The 21,936-nt window shown below is 43.8% G+C and overlaps 1 protein-coding gene across 1 annotated transcript in view; it reads right to left on the bottom strand.

Annotated features, from left to right (window-relative positions):
• Positions 1-10,805, bottom strand: part of Itih2 (inter-alpha-trypsin inhibitor heavy chain 2) — a 36,215-nt gene extending 25,410 nt beyond the window's left edge. The window contains exons 1-5 of the mRNA XM_032884863.1: positions 10,710-10,805; positions 9,461-9,535; positions 8,011-8,043; positions 6,321-6,490; positions 3,555-3,659 (exon numbers count right to left, since the gene is read on the bottom strand). Of these exons, the coding sequence (XP_032740754.1) occupies positions 3,555-3,659; positions 6,321-6,490; positions 8,011-8,043; positions 9,461-9,535; positions 10,710-10,805 (479 nt within the window). The remainder of the gene's footprint in view (positions 1-3,554; positions 3,660-6,320; positions 6,491-8,010; positions 8,044-9,460; positions 9,536-10,709) is intronic.
• Positions 10,806-21,936: the final 11,131 nt, after the last annotated feature.

The raw sequence follows: 21,936 nt of genomic DNA on the forward strand, positions 1-21,936 counted from the left end.
GCCTGGGTGATCAGACTTGCTTGGGTGTTCATGGACTCCGTTCATCAGGGAAAAGTAGAAGTTGAAGATAAATTTAATCATACCAAGAACTTTAAGTTTTCCCATGTGGTCTATTTATTAATTCATTGGTTGATTCAGCTTCTCACTGATTTAAGTGTCAGTTGTCAAAGGACCACTGATTTGGTACTTGTCTGTGAGGAAGCCAAGAGGTATCATTTCTGATCCAGCAGTTAATGTAAGCTGAGGTCATGACCCTCAACTTGCAGATGAGAGGTGAGGTTTGCAGAGGGTAAGGGACCTGCTCAAGATGTCTAACTAGTCAGTTGTAGAACCAGGACCAAACAGGAGCTTAGGTGTCTCCAAAGGAGGCACTTAGTCCCTTCACTGCATTCTGAGACTTAAGTTCAGCCTGTTAATATATACTGGGAGATCTACAGAGCATAAAACTTCCATGACTTTAGATCTGAATCTGTATTTCCAATGTAAGGCCTTATTAAGTCACTATCAAATCCAGTATAGTGGTTGCTTTCAAGGTGCTTGCTTAGGATTTTAAAGAGGAAGAGGAAAGATTTTTCCAGTGAGGTTGAGTCCAGCATGTAGACTCACACTGACTGATGTGTATGTTCCTATGTGTGCATGTGTGGATGATTTTATTTCTTTTGAGACAATGTCTCATTGTGATGGTTCGTATAGGCTTGGCCCAGGGGGTGGCACTGTTGGGAGGTATGGTCTTGTTGGAGTAGGTGTGACCTTGTGGGTGTGGGCTCTGATACCCTTGTTCTAGCTGCCTGAAGGGGGGGGTGAGTATTCTGCTAGCAGCCTTCAGGTGAAGATGTAGAACTCAGCTCCTCCTGCACCATGCCTCCCTGGATGCTGCCATGCTCCCGCCTTGATGATAATGGACTGAACCTCTGAACCTGTAAGCCAGCCCCAATTAAATGTTGTCCTTATAAGAGTTGTCTTGGTCATGGTGTCTGTTCACAGTGGTAACATTCTATTTAAGACACTCACTGTGTATCCCTAACCTGGAAGTCACTGGAGATCAGGTCTTGAACTCACAGAGACCCATCTGCCTCTGTCTCTGGCGGTCTGAGATTAAAGATGTGTCCATCCGCACTTGAGTGAATAGTTTTTAAAATTAAATGATTAGTGGAGGTAGGATTGTGCATAATTAGCTACTTTGGGTTCAGAGATGTAGTGTGGGATGTTCAGTCATGGAAGAAAAAGCTGAATATTCCCGGTACAAACTTTCTAGACAAAGCACACTGAAAGAGAAGTCATGTTATACAAGGAGTGGCCTGGACGTTAAGTTCCAGATCTTGTGACAAGTGTGCAGTGCCCAGATAAATTCTGTTACAAAGACAATTGTGGAATTAACAAGTGAATTGACAACAGGGTCTGATCGATAAAAAGGATGGAAGGCAAGCAGGGGGCGCTAGCAGACTGAAGCAGGAGAATGTTGAGTTTGAGGTCAGGTTGTATATGTACATACATACATGCATGTATACGTACACTAACCCAGCCTCAGGAAGGCAACAATACATGTCAGATGGCACAAAGATTCACGGAGGTCCGAGGACGATTAACATACTGCAGTATGTGGAGTATCCCTCTGCTTGGGTTTCTCTCCTTCCTCCACATGGCTGGACTCTGTATCTGGTTGAGCTCAGATGAACTACTATTCCCCTGTGAGAATTTTCTGGAGTTCCCTACAGAAGCGTGTATACACACACAGGAGACAGCTCCCCTGGGTGCATTAGCGTTCCCCCACTCTCTGCATGGTGGTCATTGCCTCCTGTCTATGAGCTCTGCGAGGCTGAGGATGCTTGTCTTTATGTTGCCGCTAACGCAACTGGAGGCAGAGTTGACAAACAATGTATTCTGCTAATGAAAGAAGTACATGGGGCTGGGGACTTAGCTCAGTGGTAGAGCGCTTACCTAGGAAGCGCATAAGGCCCTGGGTTCGGTCCCCAGCTCGCAAAAAAAAAAAAAAAAAAAAAAAAAAAAAAAAAAGTAAATGAGTGAAATGAAAGGATTTTTCTACTACAGGTCAGTTTGGGATGGAGAGGAGGAGGCGGAAGAGAAGAAGCATGACAGGATTTGGATGAAGATGATGTACGTGGTATGAAGAGGAAATTCTGTGTTGAGCGTTCTTTGGAGTCTCGGAGTGAAAGACTTGTTTTATTTTATTTTAAAAGTTTACTTGTTTTTCATGGTGTGTGTATGTATGTATGTATGTATGTATGTTCATATGTTCATGTGTATGATGATAAATATGTTTGTGTGTACCAGAGTACATCCTCGGGTGTATGTTTTAAAGATGCTTTTTTAAAGAAAAAGATTTATTATTTTATGAATGTGCGTATACTGTCTTCAGACACACCAGAAGAGGGCATCGGATCTCATTACAGATGGCTGTGAGCCACCATGTGGTTGCTGGGAATTGAACTCAGGACCTCTGGAAGAGCAGTCAGTACTCTTAACCGCTGAGCCATCTCTCCAGCCCTTAAGATGTTTTTAAGAAATCCATGTATGTGTATGCCTGTGGGGGTATAAACACACACACGTGCAGTGTCTGTGGCAGCCAGAAGAGGGCATCCTATCCCCTGGAGTTGGAGAGACAGGGACTTGTGAGTCACTCAGTATTAGTGCCGAGAATCAAGTCCTCCAGAAGAGTACTGTGTGCTTCCAACCTCTAAATCTTCCTCCAGTCCTTCAAGGCCTGGAGGTGTTGTTCTTTCACAAAGCCATCCGCTCACTATGTAGACCAGGTAAGGTCTTTCACGGGCCTAGTTCTTGCCAATCAGGATAGGCTGGTTGGTCAGCAAATTCCAGGGATCTACCTGCCTCTGCTCCCTTGCACAGGGATTACCAGTGGGCGCCATCATTCATCTTCCTTAGAGAGGGTCTGTGGGATTGAGCTCAGGTTCTTGTGTTTGTCAGGCAGAACTTGAGGAATTGTGCCATTTCCTCTGGCCGCAACAGTCACTCTTTTGAGATGAGTCATATGTAAGATGTAAAGTAAAACACCAGAAGCTGCTTTGCGATTGATGCTTTAAAAGCCATACCCATAAAAATAAGGCAGAAACTTTTCCTTCTGAGACGTTTTAGTTGACATGTATGAGTGTTTATCTACATGTGTGTTAGTTTACCACATGTATGCAGTACCCGTGCAGGCCAGAGGATGGAGTTGGAGCCCCTAAACCTGGAGCTTCTCATGGTTGTGAGGAACCCTATGGTTGCTGAGTCTTGAACCTGGGTCCTCTGGAAGAGCAGCCGGTGTTCTTAACTACTGAGCCATTTCTCCAGCCCCTGTCTACTTCCAAGGCAAATTATACAAAAACAAGCCGTGTAAAACTTCCAAACCACACTGATAGGAAAGAGATCTTTAGGGAAACAGACATTGTGACAACTAATTCTATTATCAGATTACAGGACTTGGCCATTTCCCTAGGCTCCCAGTCACCCTGGAGCCTGGTGTGCCCTGTGAGGAATAGAACAGGAGGGAACCAGGTGGAGAGGCAAGATGTCGAGCCCTGGTCCTCAGTCCTTACCTCACCCATCCGGCCGTCTTGCCTTTCGCTCTTGCCTGTGAATAAAGAGCTCGGCCCACAGTTTTCTCTTTAATGGAGCTTGTAAAAGTCATACCGTTCACAGTCCTAGAACAGATGGAAGTCAACAGTGGGCCACGTTAGTAGTCCCAGGGAAACTAACAGAGAACAAGCAATCAGTTAGATTTCATCCATGAGGGCAACAGGCATTTTGAACTTACAGGAAGCACGACCAGTGATCTTTGAATAATTTATACACAACACTCTCTTATCTGACTCTAATTTGAAAGAAGTAAAGTTGGGTTCCAGCTCCCCAGATTTCTCCTACGTACAATTATGTGTTTAAACTTCTCTATGTTGAAATCATACTTTTCAGGGGAAGCATTGGGAGATAGATGTGCCCTTTAAATGTGGGCCAGGAGAAGTGGCCTAGGGGAGGTGGCTAATAAGTCATGTGTTAGTTAATTTTCATTTGGTTTTTAGATCATTCTTGAGAGAAATAAGAATTAAACATAGGCCAGTAGAAAAGAAAGCAGGTGTTCCACCAAAATGGTATGTGGAATTCTCCTCACTCAGGAATGAAAACAAAGTCCAGTGTCTCTTCCCCTCAAGTCCCAGAAAGGCTTAAATATGAGCTGTTCTCTGGAGACAGAGACGTCTTCCATCACTCTGCCTTTGGGATCTTGATTAAAGGTAGAGAAAGACTTTGCCTGATTCTAAGGTCTGCATAGCCCATTGCATCTCCTTCGGTCTAAAAATTCAACCCAAGTAAAAGCAGCCCAAAATAAACATTTTGGGGTGTCGTCTTTGGCTACCTCAATTTGCCGAGGGGATAAGAGGGGAAAAAAAGGAAGAAGGTGAATGAAGAGAAACCGAACCCCAAAATATCTGGAATAAATGGACATATGCCACACACACACACACAGACACACATACACACACACACACACACACACACACACACACACACACACACACACACACACACACACACACACACACACACATACACACACACACACACACACACACACACACACACACACACACACACACACACACAGACACACACACACACACACACACACACACACACACACACACACACACACACACACACACACACACACACACACATACACACACATACACACACACACACACACACACACACACACACACACACACACACACACATACACACACACACACACACATGCACACACATACACACACACACACACACACACGAGAGAGAGAGAGAGAGAAATAAATATAATTAAATCATTCAAAACAGGACAGTTTACAAAGATCTACAAGTTCTTTAGACAGTCAAAGCACTGTTTAGTCAAAACCCCTGCAGGCTGAAGTCCATATTCGACAAATGCCACTCATTGATCTTCTTGGTGTATAAAAGTAAAAAGCAAACGAGACCTAATTCAACCGAAGGTTTTCATTAAGAAAAAAATCTGAGGTTGTATGTAGAGCCATATACCGAGTTCCAGGCAGTCTAAGGGGAACGCTGACCAACAAGAATGCTGTACAGACAGCCACATGGGTGTCCAGACAGTCACACAGGTTGGAATAGACACCCATTCCAATCACCTATGGGAGCATTATTTAGCTTTAATGCACACATGCCTCAAATGGATAATGGATTTAGCTATGGATAATAGCAGAGCTATTGACTTCTTTTATTAAGAAAAATTCAAAATTATAAAAATATAAAGAGGAGAGTACGAGAAGACACCATGAGTGCATCCCTGGCATTTGCTATAAACACTGGGCCAACCTTGTTCATTTGTAACCTCTTGCTCCTCACCTCAATTATCGGAAAGCCCATCTCAGATCTCACACCATTTCACCTGGGAACACTTTAATATCCACTTTGTAGTAGAGCTTTAAAATGTCTATGTGAGTAACCGAATCATCAGGTAGAAAATGGAAAATTTTTAAATGAAGCATAAGAAATAATTCCAACAGAGCTGCCGACCATTGAAATGGTCACCCTGGGAAGCAGCACAATTTATGATGAAGGGAAAAGTCAAGTCTAACCTTTATCATCCACTTGTCAGGGGTGTCACAGAAGACTCCAAACACTGGCTAAGAAACTGGGTTTAATTGCTGGTTCTCAACTACTTCCTTTCAAAGCAATGTGGGGCACATAATACTGACCAATACACCCATATGGTATCCTAGAAGATCCACATATTTTCTCTCTCAGGGAAATCACATGCAAATGCGAGTGAGTAGAAGGCAGCTACCATAGTGAGAGTCTTCCATTTGCTTCAGATGAGAAGCAGGGGCTGGAGAGATGGCTCTGTCAGGAAAGCTCTTGCTGTGTAAATATGAGTTTGACACTTCGCACCTATGTAAGGACCTGGCAGGGGGACACGTGCTCGCGTTTCCAGCACTGGTGATACAAAACCCAGGGGATCCCTGGAGCTACGGTAGCTAACTGGGCGAGTTCCAGGCCAGCAAGGAATCTCATCTCAAATAAAAGGTGGACAGTGCCTGAGGGAAGGCAACTAAGGTTGGTCTCTGCCCACCCCACATGAATATCCATGTGCAAGTTCACACACATGAACACACATGTGCATACACACACACACACACACACTCAAAACAATGACAAGCACCCATCCCATAGTGACCCAAAGCAGCTCTCTAGCTCAGACAGTAGAGTCAGTGAAGCAGTGGCCCCTTGAGCTCTGTTGTACCGGGAGGGCTTTGGAGTGCAACCCCTGCTTCCACATAGGAGCTACTCACATGGTGAAGTTGGAGATAAAGGCCCCTCTGGGGATCTGAACATCGAACACGACATTTTGGGGCAATGGGGAATGGTTCACCAGTTTGCTCTGAATGGTAGTTGTGGCCATCCGAGACGTAATAGTGGACTGGACTTTGTAACTATAAAGAGTTACTGGATCAACGGTGTCCTGAAATTGGCAAGAAAGCATAATTGTAGTAACAAAAAGCTCGCATAGAAACACACACACACACACACACACACACACACACACATACACACACACACACATATATATATATATATATAATATGTATGATGTTGCAAGTCATGTATTTTATTAGATTTGGTAAATACATTACTCAGGTATTGCTAAGCAACCGTCTAACTTCCTGAAATACCCTATAGAAAGAGATTGGTCATCATTTTGAGATATATCCCTGACTTTTTTTTCCCTGTTCTCCCTCTCCTCCTCCCTCTCTCCCTCTCTCTCCCCCTCCCTCCTGCCCTCCCCCCTCCTTTCTTGCTTGCTCCCTTTCCTAATTTCCATTACTTTAGAATCCGGGTAGAAAATGAATGCGGGGCACAAGATGGACTGAAAGAGTTCAGGAAATAATTTCAAAAAGCTGAGCTGCAACTAAGGCCAGGAGTTGGGGGTCACAGGGTCGAAAAAGACCCTGTCTGTGTCTTTAGAGTGAAATGAAAGCAGGGGTGCTGTGCGGCTGAACTCCATATGCACCCCTCAAACTCCATATTGCTACCTCTTTCCTTCAGTCTCACTGCTAACTCTCACGTCTTCAGGCCTTGCTTCCTATCCTGTATAAGCAAGCTAAGGGAAACTGCCGGCTGCACACGGCGAACGCAACTTCCTGGAAAGGGCGCTTTGATGCAGTTGCTTGTTTAATAATCCCTTGGACTCCCCTTTCCCTCTGCTATGTGTTGAAGGTAGCCCCAGCTTAAGCAAACAAAACAGAACACTGTGCCGGTATGATCACAGGCCAGGTATGAAGAATTCCTCCTTTAGGATGCTCCCAAGACCTGCAAGGTCCTTCAGGCCTGTGGCGATGGGTGACTGCTAGATACTGCTTTTTCTTCCTCTAAGATTTGCTTTACTTTATTACCAGGTCTCAGCCCTCAGATTTTCCTGTCTGTGGCTAATGCTTCCAAATGATGCCCCCAGCTTATCTCATGCTAAGATAAAATCAAAGCCTATTTTCCCTTCCTTCTGCTTCAAGAGGGAAGCTCTCAGTTCAGGACAGGACACCGACACAAACCACTCCCTTTGGGTGTTCTCTTGGGACCAAAAGGTCTACTTTGGACCTTTCAGGAACTTGGGCCATGCTGCCTGAGGGTGGTTTCCATAACCACTCTTTTACTGCTACGGGTATCAAGTGTCATGTTTTTAAATCAAGGTTACTCAGTTGGTATTTAATGCGTATTGTTGGGCAAAACCTGTATCGTTAGTAAGACGTGAGAAGACAGGAAAGTCGTGTGAGCCTCGGTGGCATCTGCCCTGCCTGCGAGCACTGTTCTCTTCAGTACTGTTTCAGAAGAACTTTCAAACAGAATTGGGCAAGGGGAAGTTTCAAAAGTCGGGTAAATACCCCCAGTGACAGAGAAAGGAGACACCTGGATTGGTTTCCAGGTAATAGATAACAGGAAAATCACTCACACACCAATCCGTGACGCAACCAACCAAAGCAAACTCACCATCTCCTCTCCCGAGTCTTCAGAAAGGCTTCTCTGTGGAAAGAAGCCAGAGACAGTCATCCTTTAGCCGTATGCGGCTACTACCTCAAGGCAAAAACCCCCTGTTCTCAGAGAATTACGTGGCTTTCCTACTGTCGCATAATTTATTCATTGAAGTCAAGGCAAGAATGTGGAGTATTACAGAAAATGTTTTCCCCACATGGGAGTTTCTCTGAACAACTTTCCCAGACATTTTTGTTGGGATGCGTGTTGCTCTGGGATAGCATAGTTAGCTTTGGAAGAACTTTCTCTATGAGATTTTCTAACCCTCAACCCTTTTGTAACCTTCACTGTTTACATAGTGGTACACGTTTTCCTTTAGATTACCCTCCTTGCTCATAATGATCCATTCTACGTAAGGGATTTAGAGTCTGCCTCATCCTCTCAAACTAAGCTACACGATAGCAGGGAATGAATTTCCTACATTGTTAGCTCCCGAGCCACACAGGATGAATGGTACCTTGAAAACTCTATACACTACCACATCAGAAGATTGGCCACATTGAGCCCTGTGAGCACAGACAAAGGGTACCACCTTACTTTTGAAAGGTAAACCAGGTTAAGAGGCATGGGTAAACACTTAATGTCTGAGGGATTACAAAAATGTCCACGGTTGTACATGAGCTAATTTGTTTCAGGTGATGTTTTAGTGGATACTGTGACACAGGTCAGGACTGCCTTTTGGCTGTCATTCAGATATTCTGTTTCTGGTGACCTGGAGCTCACCATGTAGTTCCAACTTTGTAGCCTCTAAGATGGCCTCAATTTTGTAGCAATCTTCCTTCCAGAGTGCTGGGATTATATGCATGACCATAACCAACTCTTTAGATGTTTTGACACAGTGGTCAATGACTAAGTTTTCTCTCTGGAGGTGAGATAGAAGCCATGATACAAAGTCCTACCTACTGGGTTTTAATAGTATTGATCTAGCAAAGCTGGACTTTAGAAAGTCAAACATTCATAGCCAGACAAAGCCAGTTTTCTATCAGTTTAGTGTCACCTCCATAAACACCCCTTTTCTCAGCATGTGGGCTCTGTGTGAGAGAAGCCAAGCCCTTGTTGGCATGGCTCTCCCTCTCCCACAAATTAGGAGATTTCCCGTGTCATCTCAGCGGCTTCCGGGATATCTAGTTCTTTGGACCAAAGTGTTTTCCAGGCTGGTCCCTTTGACAAAATGGCCAGAGGAAGGAGAATGGGTGGTTTTACTAAGGGCCCTCTATGGGTAGAAACTTCCGGAAAACAACATCAAAGTCCCTTTGTACACCACCTTGACAAGAGTGGAACAACACTAGACTACTCTTTGTTAGAAAAAAAAGCACACGTTTTTTAGAAAATAGAGTCGTCTTTTACCTCTTCTCCACTCATGGTCTCTTAGACTTATTTTCGCCATTTGGAATTGAGTTTACTATACCTGATGTCTTCTGTTCTCTTGAGCAAAAGGAGGTTTATCTGGAGCCAGTTCCACAAGATCATCGTATTCTGCAAACTAAAGACATAGTTGTGGCTGCTTATCTCTTTGAAAATCACTTACAGAAAAAGAGGCGTTCGTTACATTGCTCTATGTTCGTTCCTCTGGTGTTGGACTATCCTGTTTTTGATACAATTTCTTCCATATGTATATTTGCTGGTCGGGTCTCAGAAACAAGTAAAGGAAAACGAACTCAAATTCGTCAGGTGAGAAATCAGGTTTGAGCTTGCCTGGGTGTGATAAGGCCGACGTGTAACCAGATGATAAAAGGTGCTCAGGAGAGTACTTGGACGGATTTAGAGGGTGCTAATCAGCAAACGTATGAAAAGAAGGCTGGTTAGAAATTACTGGAAAAGCACAAAGCTGTCTGGGTGTTTCACCTTCAATCTGAGATTTCTGACACTTTTTGGTGGCTTTCAAAGTGTTGGAAAATAAGTTTCTAAGCAAAGTGATGTTTCCTCCTGAAAACATACTGCCCCCCCCCGCTCTAGTATTTTTGTGTGCAACCCACTCTGGGGTATTCTCTGAAATAATCCTGTAACACAGTTTTCCCTGCCAGCACAGAAGTAGCTCTTGTGTGATATTTCAGAACGATTCAGTTCAACGCTTCTGCTGCCATACTGGGGTGTCCAGTGGTCGCAAGTGGAGAGCTGAGACCAATGACTGCCGTTCCTGAATTTTGCCAGCTCTGTCGGCACCGTCTTTTCTCAGAATACTTAATGTGTCCTTATTACAAACGTGATTGTTCACTTACATGTAAAAGACCATGATGCTTTGAGAACGGCCGAGCAAAAGAGTAATAATAGTATTTCTATATAACAACGCCAGCAACCACTGAGCAGTACTAGTCCATGTACTGTGCCTGGTAGCTTACCAACTTAGTTCTCATTGGAATTAGGAATAGGTCTGTTATTACACACATTTTTATATAGGGAGTGGACGACTATGCTCTGTAGACGCTACGTAAATATCTGACCACTGAATTTGATTGAGATTTCATGCAAAAATGTGATGATGTCTTAGTAAGCAGCTGCACTTTATAATTAATTGGACAGGAGGTGCCAGTCATCAGACAAAGGTCCCCCCCCATTTCTGTTCTACACAGAGCAAGTTCATTGAATAGGAATTGCACCCAACTATTCACAGCCCATTTGTTCAGGCCAATAGCAAGGACTCCTGCACCAGCATTTACCTCAGAGTATCCGTTTATGGGGATTTCAAAGGCTCGTGCTTCCAGAAGAAATAGCCAGATGAGGAGGTGCACGAGCTGCTGCATTTTGCCAGACATCTGTGCCAAGCTCTCCAGAGCAGATGGTCTGGGGAGGATTCCCCACTGCCGAACCAGGCTCACAGGAACTTGTCTGTTGGCGAGAGTGGATCGTTTAAAAAAGAAGCAAAGAGAAGAAAGCGCTCTAACTTTGCTCAAATTCAGGACAAATATTTGTTGTGGAGCTCAAACTGGAGCTGTGGGGGTGGAAGGGAAACCTGGGGTTATTCAAACAGCAAGGCCAGGAGCAGTTCCTGGGCTGTGGGGATGAGTCAGGGCCAGACCTAGGGTTAGACAGTTGTGCATTCCCGACCCCTTGATTGTGTTGATCGTAATTGATCTCAGAATCAGAGACACCTGAAGATAATTATCTCCCTCTTTAAAGGTTCAAGTAAGGGGCTATACTACAGAAAAAATATTCAGAAAGATGAACTAAACTCACAATGTCTGGAGATAAAATGATTTTATTTAAATAGCAGCAGGTGGGCCAGAGAGATGCCTCGGTGGTTAAGAGAACTGACTATTCTCACCGAGGACCCAGGTTCAATTCCCAACACACATGTTGGTGCACATAAACACATGCATGCAAAACACACACACACACACACACACACACACACACACACACACACACAAGATAAAGAAATCTAAAAAAAAATAAAAGAGAGCAAGAGGCATTTAGGAAAAGTAAGAGAAGAAATAGAGTGGTTTTCTGAGGAGAGAATTCATGGCCCCGGTTTTCCCCTCTCACTTTGATAACTAAGTAGCTGCTACATGTGAAAAACAGGGGACGTTGATGCAGGGGACCAGGGCTCACTTCTCAGGGAACATGTTCACGAATTGAAGTGACCCCTCTAGCTGCCTCTCATCTCTCTTGGCATAGTGGTTCTGTCCTTTGAGTGAGTCATGTGGTGAGAATACAAACTATGAAGTATAAAATTGTTACAATGTTATTACAACACCAGGCACACATTTCTGGGAAAGGATTCAAAGAGAAAACTGTGTGGAAAAAAATCCATATCTACGAAAGAGGGACAAGCACGTTGGCAGATAAGGGGGAGCCCTAAGCTACAAACTGAGCCAGGTAATGGATTTAGTTCCCACCCTGTGAACATCAATGGAGGCTTTGTTCTGTACTGGGTACCAAACCCTTAAAAGAAAGCATGGGAAGCATCCTGGAGTCACTCACCGCAGTAATGGAGGGTGGAAACTACACTGAGATGAGGGGCAAACTAGGTCATGCCCAGTACAAGGATGGGATCCACTGACCTGGAGACGTGGAGAGAAGGCGGGGCTTTATCAGCTGGGTCTACAAAGATTGGAGGGAGTGCTCCAGGCTCACTGGGCATGCTCTAACTCAGGGAGCAGGATGAGCATGACCCAAGAAAGAGGGATGCTATAAACATGTAAGGAGATGGAGGGAAAGAAGAGGAGCAGGCAAATGAGACCCCATGCAGTAGGCTGGAGGAGCCTGAATTCTGTGCTGCGGGCAGAAAGAACTCAATAGAATTCGAGGGGGAGAAGACAGACGGTACCTCCTTTGGGTGTGACTCAGATGATGAAATCAGCAAGGCATGAACTCAAGGACCTACTTCAGGGACTGACACTCCTTTTGCGATAGTGTAAGGCGCTGAACCAAGGCAAAGGCAGTGGGGCTAATTCGAGATGACCTGTTGGTTTATGCACCTGTCACATAAAACTCTAGATATGAATATGAAATGGTAGGTATGCACATTTTCCAAGCATTCACTTTTGATATGAAGATGGGTATGTGCTAATTATTGCTAATGAAAGCACAGTGCTGACTCATGAGGCTGTGAGAAAATCATACAGATAGACAATTCGCCAAGACATCATGATGATTATCGGATTGCCCAGCTTTAGGGTAACTTAGAATTCCTCTCTTTACGATAGCAGTTAAGAATCTGTCTTTCTAGGTCATACCTGCTTCTACCATTTACTCACTGTGGGATAAGCATCATCTCCCATTGCTGTAGACTGAATTGTGTCCCATAGGCCACACCCCCACTACAGTGAGATTTAGAGTAAAGGAGCAATTACAGTTAAATGATGTCAAAGGGATGAGGTCTGTGATCCAGTAGGAGCAGTGTCCTTATAAGTCTCCCCATGAAGACTCAACAAGAAAGCGGCAGTACACAGATCAAGAGGGCCCCCAAGGAAAGCTAATCCAAGGGTAACTGGATCTGAGATATTCATCCTTTAGAACTTTAGGAGTAAATTTCTATTATTCAACCTGCTCAGCTTGCCATACTTTTAATTATACTAGGTTCAGCTAGGACATGGATCTCCTCTACATCATGGATTTTTAGAGCATTATATATGATCATGTACTTGGAAGACTTGGCACTGGGGTTGGAAAGGTGCTTTCTCGGTGGTTAAGACCACTCGCTGCTCTTTCAGAGGAACCAACTTTGATTTCTAGCATCCACAGCCAGCCACTCACAACCATTTCCTGCAGACTCCAATGCCTCTAGCATCAGTAGACACCTGCACTCACATGCTCATACACATGTACACGCACATGCTTATACACATGCTCATGCACATGCACACACATGTATACACACATACACACACACTTCCCCCACTCACATGCTCATACACATGCTCATGCACATGCACACACATGTATACACACATACACACACACTTCCCCCACTCACATGCTCATACACATGTATACACACACGCTCATACGCATGTTCATACACATGCTCATATACATGCATGTACACACACTTCCCCCCACTCACTCACTTGCTCATACACATGCACATACACAGACTCATATACATGCCCCACATACATAATTAAAAATAATAATAGTAAAGAAATAGTAAAAGTTTTGCAAGTTGCTAATTGTTCAGCAAATAACATTTACAAATGATGTTCCTGAAAGGGGATATAGATTTTGGTGTGAATGCAATTGGGCACACGAAAATGGAGCTGCACAATCATTAGCTATACTTATCTGTGAAATGACTATACTTACCCACAAAACTACTTCTGTTTCGGATTTGTGAGAGCAGATCTTAGCTCAGTGCCTGGCAGTCTGTTTCTCCACATATTGTGAAGAGCAAACAAAGACTCGTTCAATTGATTTTTTCCATCATAGATTATTTTGTTATATGCCTGCTTTTCTTTCTTTTTGGTTTCTTCTGAACAAGTAACTCATCCACATATATATCCTCTGTCCTTGATTTTGCACACTGGTTAGCACAGTTCTTCCTTCACTGTAGACCAGGGAGCCCTGAACACTGAGGACATCTCATGTACTGTCCAAGCCTAGCAGAATTTTATTTTTTTTGTCACAAAATATGGACGCTTGGATGCAGACTTATAAGTCTAGGATGTACTAACACCAAGCCCTCATGGGAAGGATTCCTTCTGCTTGTCATTCTCCACTGAGAAAATGATTTAGGACAAGTTAGACCCAATGACACATTTTTCATAAATAATTATAATCTTTCAGTATTCTAGTCCCTTTCATTCACTATTGTATCTTCACTGACTTTAAATTGATAATCAGAATTATCTCTGAAGAAACCAAATTTGGAGCAGCCTAGGTCCTACTTTCCTTTTCAGGTGCTAGCTTGTCTCTAAATGCCAAGGTCTCCAGGAAAAACACCCTATTTGCTTTCCCTTGATGTTTGGAAGCACAGTGACTCTCATTGGGAAGGGCATGTGTGTTCAGGTCACTGGGTCTTGAACCTGTGACCCTTCCCCCCCACCTTCTATGCCCAGGCCTTGATAACATAATGAACCAAAGCTACCCACTGTTGCAAGTGTTCATGATTTACAAGAGGAAAATCAATATTATAAAGACCACAAGAATATTCACTTTCATGTGTGCGGAAAGTCAGCGGTAAATCCATATGGAAAAAAATCACACTATTTCATGACATTTGGATGGAGTAATAACTCAGTGAGTGCTCACTGAGAGTTCTGAGAAGTGCCAATAAATCTGAAAGTTGTCACTGAGTGTGTTGTGCACTTTACACAGTGGCAACTGCGTGCTTATAAGAAGCTCAGTTTTATCCTATCTGAAATAGAGATATACACAGACAGACAGACAGACAGACAGAGAGAGCACATCTCTATGTAGGGGCACTTGCCTGTGCATGCATGCGTGGAGGCCAAAGGTTGATATTGGATATATTCTCCAATTGTTGCCTACCTTAACACAACGTTTCTTGCTGAACCGAGAGCTCATTATTTTGACTAAGCTAACTGGCCTGGATGTGTTTCTGTGGCCTTAATGATAGGGCCACATTCATGACTGTCACATTTGGCTTTTACTTGAGTGCTTGGAATTGAACAGAGGGCCTCTTGCTTGTGTAGTTATCAGTCTCTGTTCTGAGGCTCTCCCCAGCCCAAGAGTATGTTTAGAAGTTCTAAATCAAGGCTAAGCTAATTTATACATAGCCATGTCTGACTCTCACCTCCTGGGTCACTGGGTCCAATGATGCACAATACAGAGAAAATCTCTTTCTCTACAAATATGGGCTCTGATTACTTCATCCTCATAGTGAGGCCAGAGCGTTTTGTTAGAGATTTTAAAGGATTATCTGTTTGCATTTTAGAGAAGATGTCCTACTATCTGGCCACATCTGTTCCCTTACATTAGGTACAGGTATAAGTTAGTGTCATTTAGATCCATGGTATGAAAACGTTTTGGAAGAAAAATATTTGGAACAATATTTGCACTGTGAGTAAACATGACCTAGGGATCACAGAACTGGTATTTTCCTTACTTTTTATGCCAATAAAATCTTCGTTGTTAAGTCATCTTCTTCCCCACATTTCTTGTGTTCAACATTCTGTGGGGGTGAAATAATAAATAGGGCACCACTCCACACTAGCGCCCATGCGCTCTGGCCTCGGCTGTCCTGTGGCTTCCATGGATAGCCCATGCAGTGATTGTCCATCTCATGGTTCTCTTGTGTGGATTCTGCTCCCATTCCCAGCCATCTACCCTCTGTGGTTAGCAGTCACAAATCCCCATAACCCGGTAAAATCAAAACTTTAGAGGCTTGTAATCTATCCATCAGATTTATATCAGTAAATTCTCACCCCACAAAACATCCACACAGTGAACTCAGAGCCAATTGATATTGATATAAACATTCCACCTAGACAGAACAAATTGTCCTGTAATTATCCATCCCTTATAAGATATTTATAGCTACCTATGGCTATCTAAAGCCACTAGGAATCTAGATCGTCTTTCTATTCCCTCCATCTTCCTTCCTTCCCTGTCTCTCCGTCTCTCTGTCCCGTCTCTAAAATTCTCAGCCCGCCTTCCTTTTCCACTGCCCAATCACAGGCTTTTGCCTTATCTTGTGCCTGCCCTCACCTGCATATAGACAGCAACCCACAGCATTCAAATTCAACCATCTGTCTCCATAGAGATAATGGGCCTAGGGCTACAGAGCTATCAGCCATGCTAGGTCAATTGCAGTAGAACATAACAGGTGTAGGCATTCTTCCTATGGTGTCCAGATGCTTCTGGAAAAGTAGGGAGCCTATCTAGACGCTGGATCACCCAAACATCTAACATCAGAATCCATCTGCTGGTCAAGTTCTCCTTCCTGTGTTTTATCAGATCTCTCTCCAAGGTGTAACGAGTACAGAGGATGGTCGGATGCCTGAGCCATGGGAAGGCTAGAGCTCTTCTGAATGGTGATGAAGCACGGCTCAGAGTGGTTGGCACGTGGCCAGGGCCGTTACAGGCAGTGACTAGAGAGGATCTAGAATGGTGGGCACAGTGAGGTGGTGTCAATAGGGTCTGAGTAAGCAGTCTTGTTCCAGAGCCTCACTGCCCATCACAGAGGCAGCATCTCCCCTCCCATTCACTAACGATGTCATGCTTGGGCAATCTTTGCATACTTTAATGCCCATAACTAAAAGATGGGGATAATAAATAATACCTATGAGAACATGTAAAGGCCCTCTAACTACGCATCACACTGAAAAATTGAATGGCTATTATTTCTGTTATTTTTGTTTGCTTGTTTTTGTTTTTTTCAAGACAGGGTTTCACTGTGTATCCCTGACCATCCTAGAACTTGGTCTATAGACCAGATTGGCTTCAACCTCAGAGATCTATCTAACTCTGCCTCCCCAGTGCTGGGATTAAAGGTGCGTGCCACCAAGCCCTGCTTTATTCATAAAATTATTAGAGCAACTTTAACTAAGACATTCTGATCTCCAGGAAGCAGTGAAGACTTTCACTTCAGGTCACTTCACGTACCTCCCAAGAGTGTTTTAAGAGCACATCAAATAGTACAGTTGTAACTAAGGAAAAGACAGTCCTTATTGATTTTAATGTAATTCAAATTTACCGACCCCCACTCATGCTCCAAATTAGTCCAGTCCAGAGTCAGGGCGATAGACCCAACTCTTCTTTCTAATGAGAGGAAATTGGAAGGAGGTATTTAAGGGAAGGTGGAATGGTAATGTCATGACCAGTAAGTGGGGCAGCAATTAAGAACAGTGCCTTAACGACAATCAATATCTTTATGCCTAGATAAGGCTTGTCTCCACCTGGCATCGCAGAAGCTTCTCTTTTAAAGATGGCGACCACTACAGAAAACCACAGCCAATCAAAAGGCAGAGATGTGGACGGAGTCCAGTCCCAATGGAAACATCAACAAAACATTCCTGTATCGGTCAGGGTTCTCTAGAGTCACAGAACTTATGGAATCTCTCTCTGTATTGAGGGAATTTATTGTGATGTGTAGTCCAACTAACCCAACAGGGATCAGTTGTGAATGGGAAGTCCAAAAATCTAGCCCAGTCCCACGAGGCTAGCTGTTTCAGCTGTTCTTCTGTGGAAGTTGATTCCAACAGATGTGCTGGCAAGTAAATACAAGCAGGTGAAGGAGAGTGAATCTTCCTTCTTCCAATGTCCTTATGTAGGCCTCCAGCAGAAGGTGTGGCCCAGATTAAAGGTGTATACCAACATGCCTGGATCTGGGATTTGCTTTGTCCCAAATTGACCTTGAACTCAGAGATCACCTTACCTCAGCCTCCTGGAATTAAAGGAGTGTACTGCCTTGCTTGGGCCTAAGCTTTTCGCGGCCACTGCACCTCAAGATCTCCATGCCAAGGTCTAGGTCAGAAACTTGTAACTTCCAGCATTAAGATTGGGATCACAGATAAGCCGTCCAATTCTGAATTGCAGTTCATTCTAGATGTAGTCAGGCTGACAACCAGGAGTCGCCATTACAATTCCCAGGGAGCAGTGAGAGCCAGAGGAGCAGTGAGTTTGCTGTGAGATTGTGTTGCCTAGTTATTTTCAGAGACTACACCCAACATGATTGTCCAAACATGAGCTGAGCAAGAGTGACACCAGTGGAGGTGCCAGACTATACAGGGAAAAGCCCAAGAGCCCTCAACCCTAAGAATGATAGGCAATTGAGGAACGATGAGAGGTGAGCTGGGAGCAGGAGAGGTGGCCTTCCTCAGGGATGGGCTGTCCAGTGCCAAAGGGACAGTCCTGAAAACATACGTAATAGTAACATTATAGGACTGAGCAGGTTGTAGTTAGGAACATACACACATACGTGTGCACACATGTGCAGAGCACACAATAGCAACGAATGAGCAAAGAAGTCATGGATTTGAAGGAGAGTGGAGAGAGGTAGATGGGAGGGTTTGGAGGGAGAAAGGGGAAGGAAAAATTGTAATTGTATTATAATCTTCAGATAAATATAGATAAAATAAGTAGCTGAAAGGGAGACTATTTGGAGAGGGAGGGAAGAGACAAGAGAATAGGAGAGGGAGGGAAGAGACAAGTGAATAAATAGGACAAAGGTTGATGGGGCATAAATATGACTAAAGCAGAAGGCTATGAATGTATGAAATGTTACAGGAAAGTTAATAATAATGATAATAATAATAGTAATTAACGATAATTAATACTACTAATAAAAAGCAGTGTTGAAAGTCTAGAAGAGAGTATGGATGGCGGAAATCACACCAAAATGCACTCTTCCTGCTGCCTTTGCCTGGGGGGACGGCTCAGTTGGTCAAGTGGGCCTACTGGGCAAACACATGGACCTGAGTTCAGAGCTCAGAACCACAGAAAAGGCAGAAAGTGGCTGGGAGGCAGAAACAGGCAGATTCCCGAAATCCAGCTAGCTTACCCAACTCAATGAGCCTTAACTTCACAGGAAGATTGTCTCAAAAGCAAGTAAGCAGAGAGTACTGGGAGGAAGCTCGACCTCGAGCCCCTGTACACAGGACCACATGCAAACAGACAGAATAGAATTAAGAAAAATAAAGAGATTGGTAGCCCAGCAATGGCTTAATGTTGTCAATAGCTTTTTTGAGTTGTTTTTCCTGGGAATACAATGTCAAGCCGTAAAGAATAAAGCACGCAATGGGAAATATAAGCCCAAAGAAATACAGAGCCAGCAAGGCTGAGAGAAAAGAATTTAAGTGATTCATTTCTCAGACCAATTACTCTGCTGGACTGGAAGAAGTTCTGAGTTGAAAGAGATTCTAACTTGTGACTATTAGATCACCCCAATATTCAAAAAGAATTTGGGGTCTGTAAATTACAAGTTGGGGAACTTGAAGGGGACTTATTTGAAAAAAATATAATAGAAGAGATGATCTAAAAGGTGCTTGGTGACTCTTAAAAAGAAAGAATTCAAGGCACGTGCATGTGCATGCATGTGTGTGTGTGTGTGTGTGTGTGTGTGTGTGTGCGTGTGCACCTATGTGAATGTGTGTAAGGCAGAAAGCAGGTGAGTATTCAGCATTTACCCCTCTCTGCTTTGTGGCTATAGAAGCAATGTGAACAGCTGCATCTCATTTCTGCTGCTAAGCCTTCTCTACCACGAGGAGCTGTGTCCCCTTCAAACCGTGAGCCAAATAAGTCTTTCCTCTGCTAAGTCTCTTTGTCAAATCCTATGCTTCAGAAGTGAGTATCGTAACCAATATACTCAAGGACCTACACTCCTCCCTTCATAACACTCCTATAAACATTCCACCACCTCCTAATCATGATAAACTTCAACGCACAGGTCTTTGGCCCATGTTCTAGACTCAAACTATAGTGTAGAGGGTGTAGCTCAGTGGCAGAATGCTACTGAGTATGCTGCAGGCCCTGTGTCCAATTCTTGGTACTACGAACAAACATACACACAAACTATTAGATAAAGGTCAGTAGACCAAAGAAGGCAGACAATGACCGTCTGGGTTCCATGTTCAGGAAGAAGACAGAAGAGGGATCTAGGAGACCAAGCCAAGTACAAAGAGTTCTGCCAAGATGTGCTTAAGGGTGAGGAAACAGAGGAATCAAAGACTCTTCAGAGGGAATTGAAGTTGGGGTTACATTGAAGCCAGAGTTCTGGCCTCATTTTGGTCAGACCCTCAGAGACAATATAATTTACCAGCAGACAAATTTACAACGAGTTGTCACACACAACTCATAAACACTCCTATCACATCATAGCCAAATCCTCCCAGACTGTGGAGCTTACAAATGCGACAGGGAGATTTGCTGCCCTTAATAACTAGTCATTGACAATGCTCTACGAACAACACATCGAACTAATTTTACATCACTTTACTATGGTGTTTTTAAGACGACGACTCAGGTTTGTCATAGTACAGATTCATTTTAAAATGTTTCTTATGGGTGAGATAGAAAAGAGAAAATGCAATGAATTTTCACCTGGTTAATTATAGGACCGGTTGTTTCAAGAAATCTAACCAACAGATTAGAATGGCGGCTCAAGAGATAGTTCAGTTGGTAAAGTATTTGCCTTGTGGGCATGACGATCTGGATTGGCCTCCCAGAACCCATCTGAAAATGTCAGGGGTGTTGGTGTGTTCTTGTAATAATGGTGCTGGGGGAGGAGAGGCAGGAAGGTCTCTGGAACTCCACATCCAGAGAGTCTAGTGTAATTGGTGAGCTCCAGGCCAACAACCGATCGTCTCCAAGGAGATGGGCGGACAGTACTCCCAAGGATGTCATTGAAGACTGGTGGAACAGAGATTTAAAAACTACATCCTGAGGATATAATCTGAACACACAGTTTAAAATGTCGAAGCTGGAGAGGATAGGGCTCTCATCCAGCATGAAGCCAGAGAGGAGGTTATTAAGAACTTATTATCCTATGGAGACACCATGCCAGAAAGGAGGACAGAGTCTGAATCCAGGGAAAGAAATCAAAGGTTGGAAGAAGCCGGGCAGATATCCAGTCTCCATGGCAGAAAAATGAGCAGAGCTAGGTCTGCCATGAGAGGACTAGGGGCAAAGGGAGTTCAAATGGATGAAACTGGGCCTTTCTGTAACTCACCCCAGGAACTCTAAGCATCTGCCAACTGTTCCTTTGAGGTGCACTTTGGCAGTAATCACTGGGCCAAGATAGGTCGGTACCAGGAATGTTCCACTTTCCTTCTACTGCATCACTGAAGCCATTTAATAAGTCTCCTGAGTCTGTAGCTTTCCTGGGTTCAATTGGAGGTTCACTTTTTCTCTGTAGTGCTGTCTGGGCCTGCAGTCAAGCAGACATTCCTCTAGGCTCTAGCATCCAACGACCTCACCAGGGGTTGGAAGTCATCGCTACAGCGTTTGACTTCTCCTCTCTGTAAAATCACCACACGGCCTACACAGCAAGGCAGGGCTCAAGGAGAGCATCCTAGAAACTCAAAAGTGTAATTTTTAAATATCTAAGTCCCAATATCGGACTCCATATGTCTATAGAATTTAATTGGGCAAACCAAGTCTGAGGGACACTCTGATCCAAAAGGAGAGGAAATAAATCCCAACTTCAGTTTGAAGAATGAAAAAGAATTTGGGGGCCATCTTTAGGCTAGGGAATATTCTATCACAGAACTACACTCTAAGCCCATTGGGGATTCCTGTAATAACAAGGAAAGCAGAAAATGTGGAAAGTGTAAGGAGACAGTTTCAGAGACATGATGTAAACATGGAAATGGATACTTAATAAAGAGCATTCTAAAGATAAGTTGGAGGTGACTATGAAGAGCTTTGCAGTAAATAGAGCATAGTCAAGTCTCACTGAATAGTGTCTGCACTGGATGTCGACATTGTGATTATTAATGCTGTGTCTGTCATCAAAATCTCTGAACTTCACACAGAGGCTACCAA

Source organism: Rattus rattus, chromosome 14, assembly GCF_011064425.1.
Source record: "Rattus rattus isolate New Zealand chromosome 14, Rrattus_CSIRO_v1, whole genome shotgun sequence".
In the NCBI taxonomy this organism is placed as follows: Eukaryota; Metazoa; Chordata; class Mammalia; order Rodentia; family Muridae; genus Rattus; species Rattus rattus.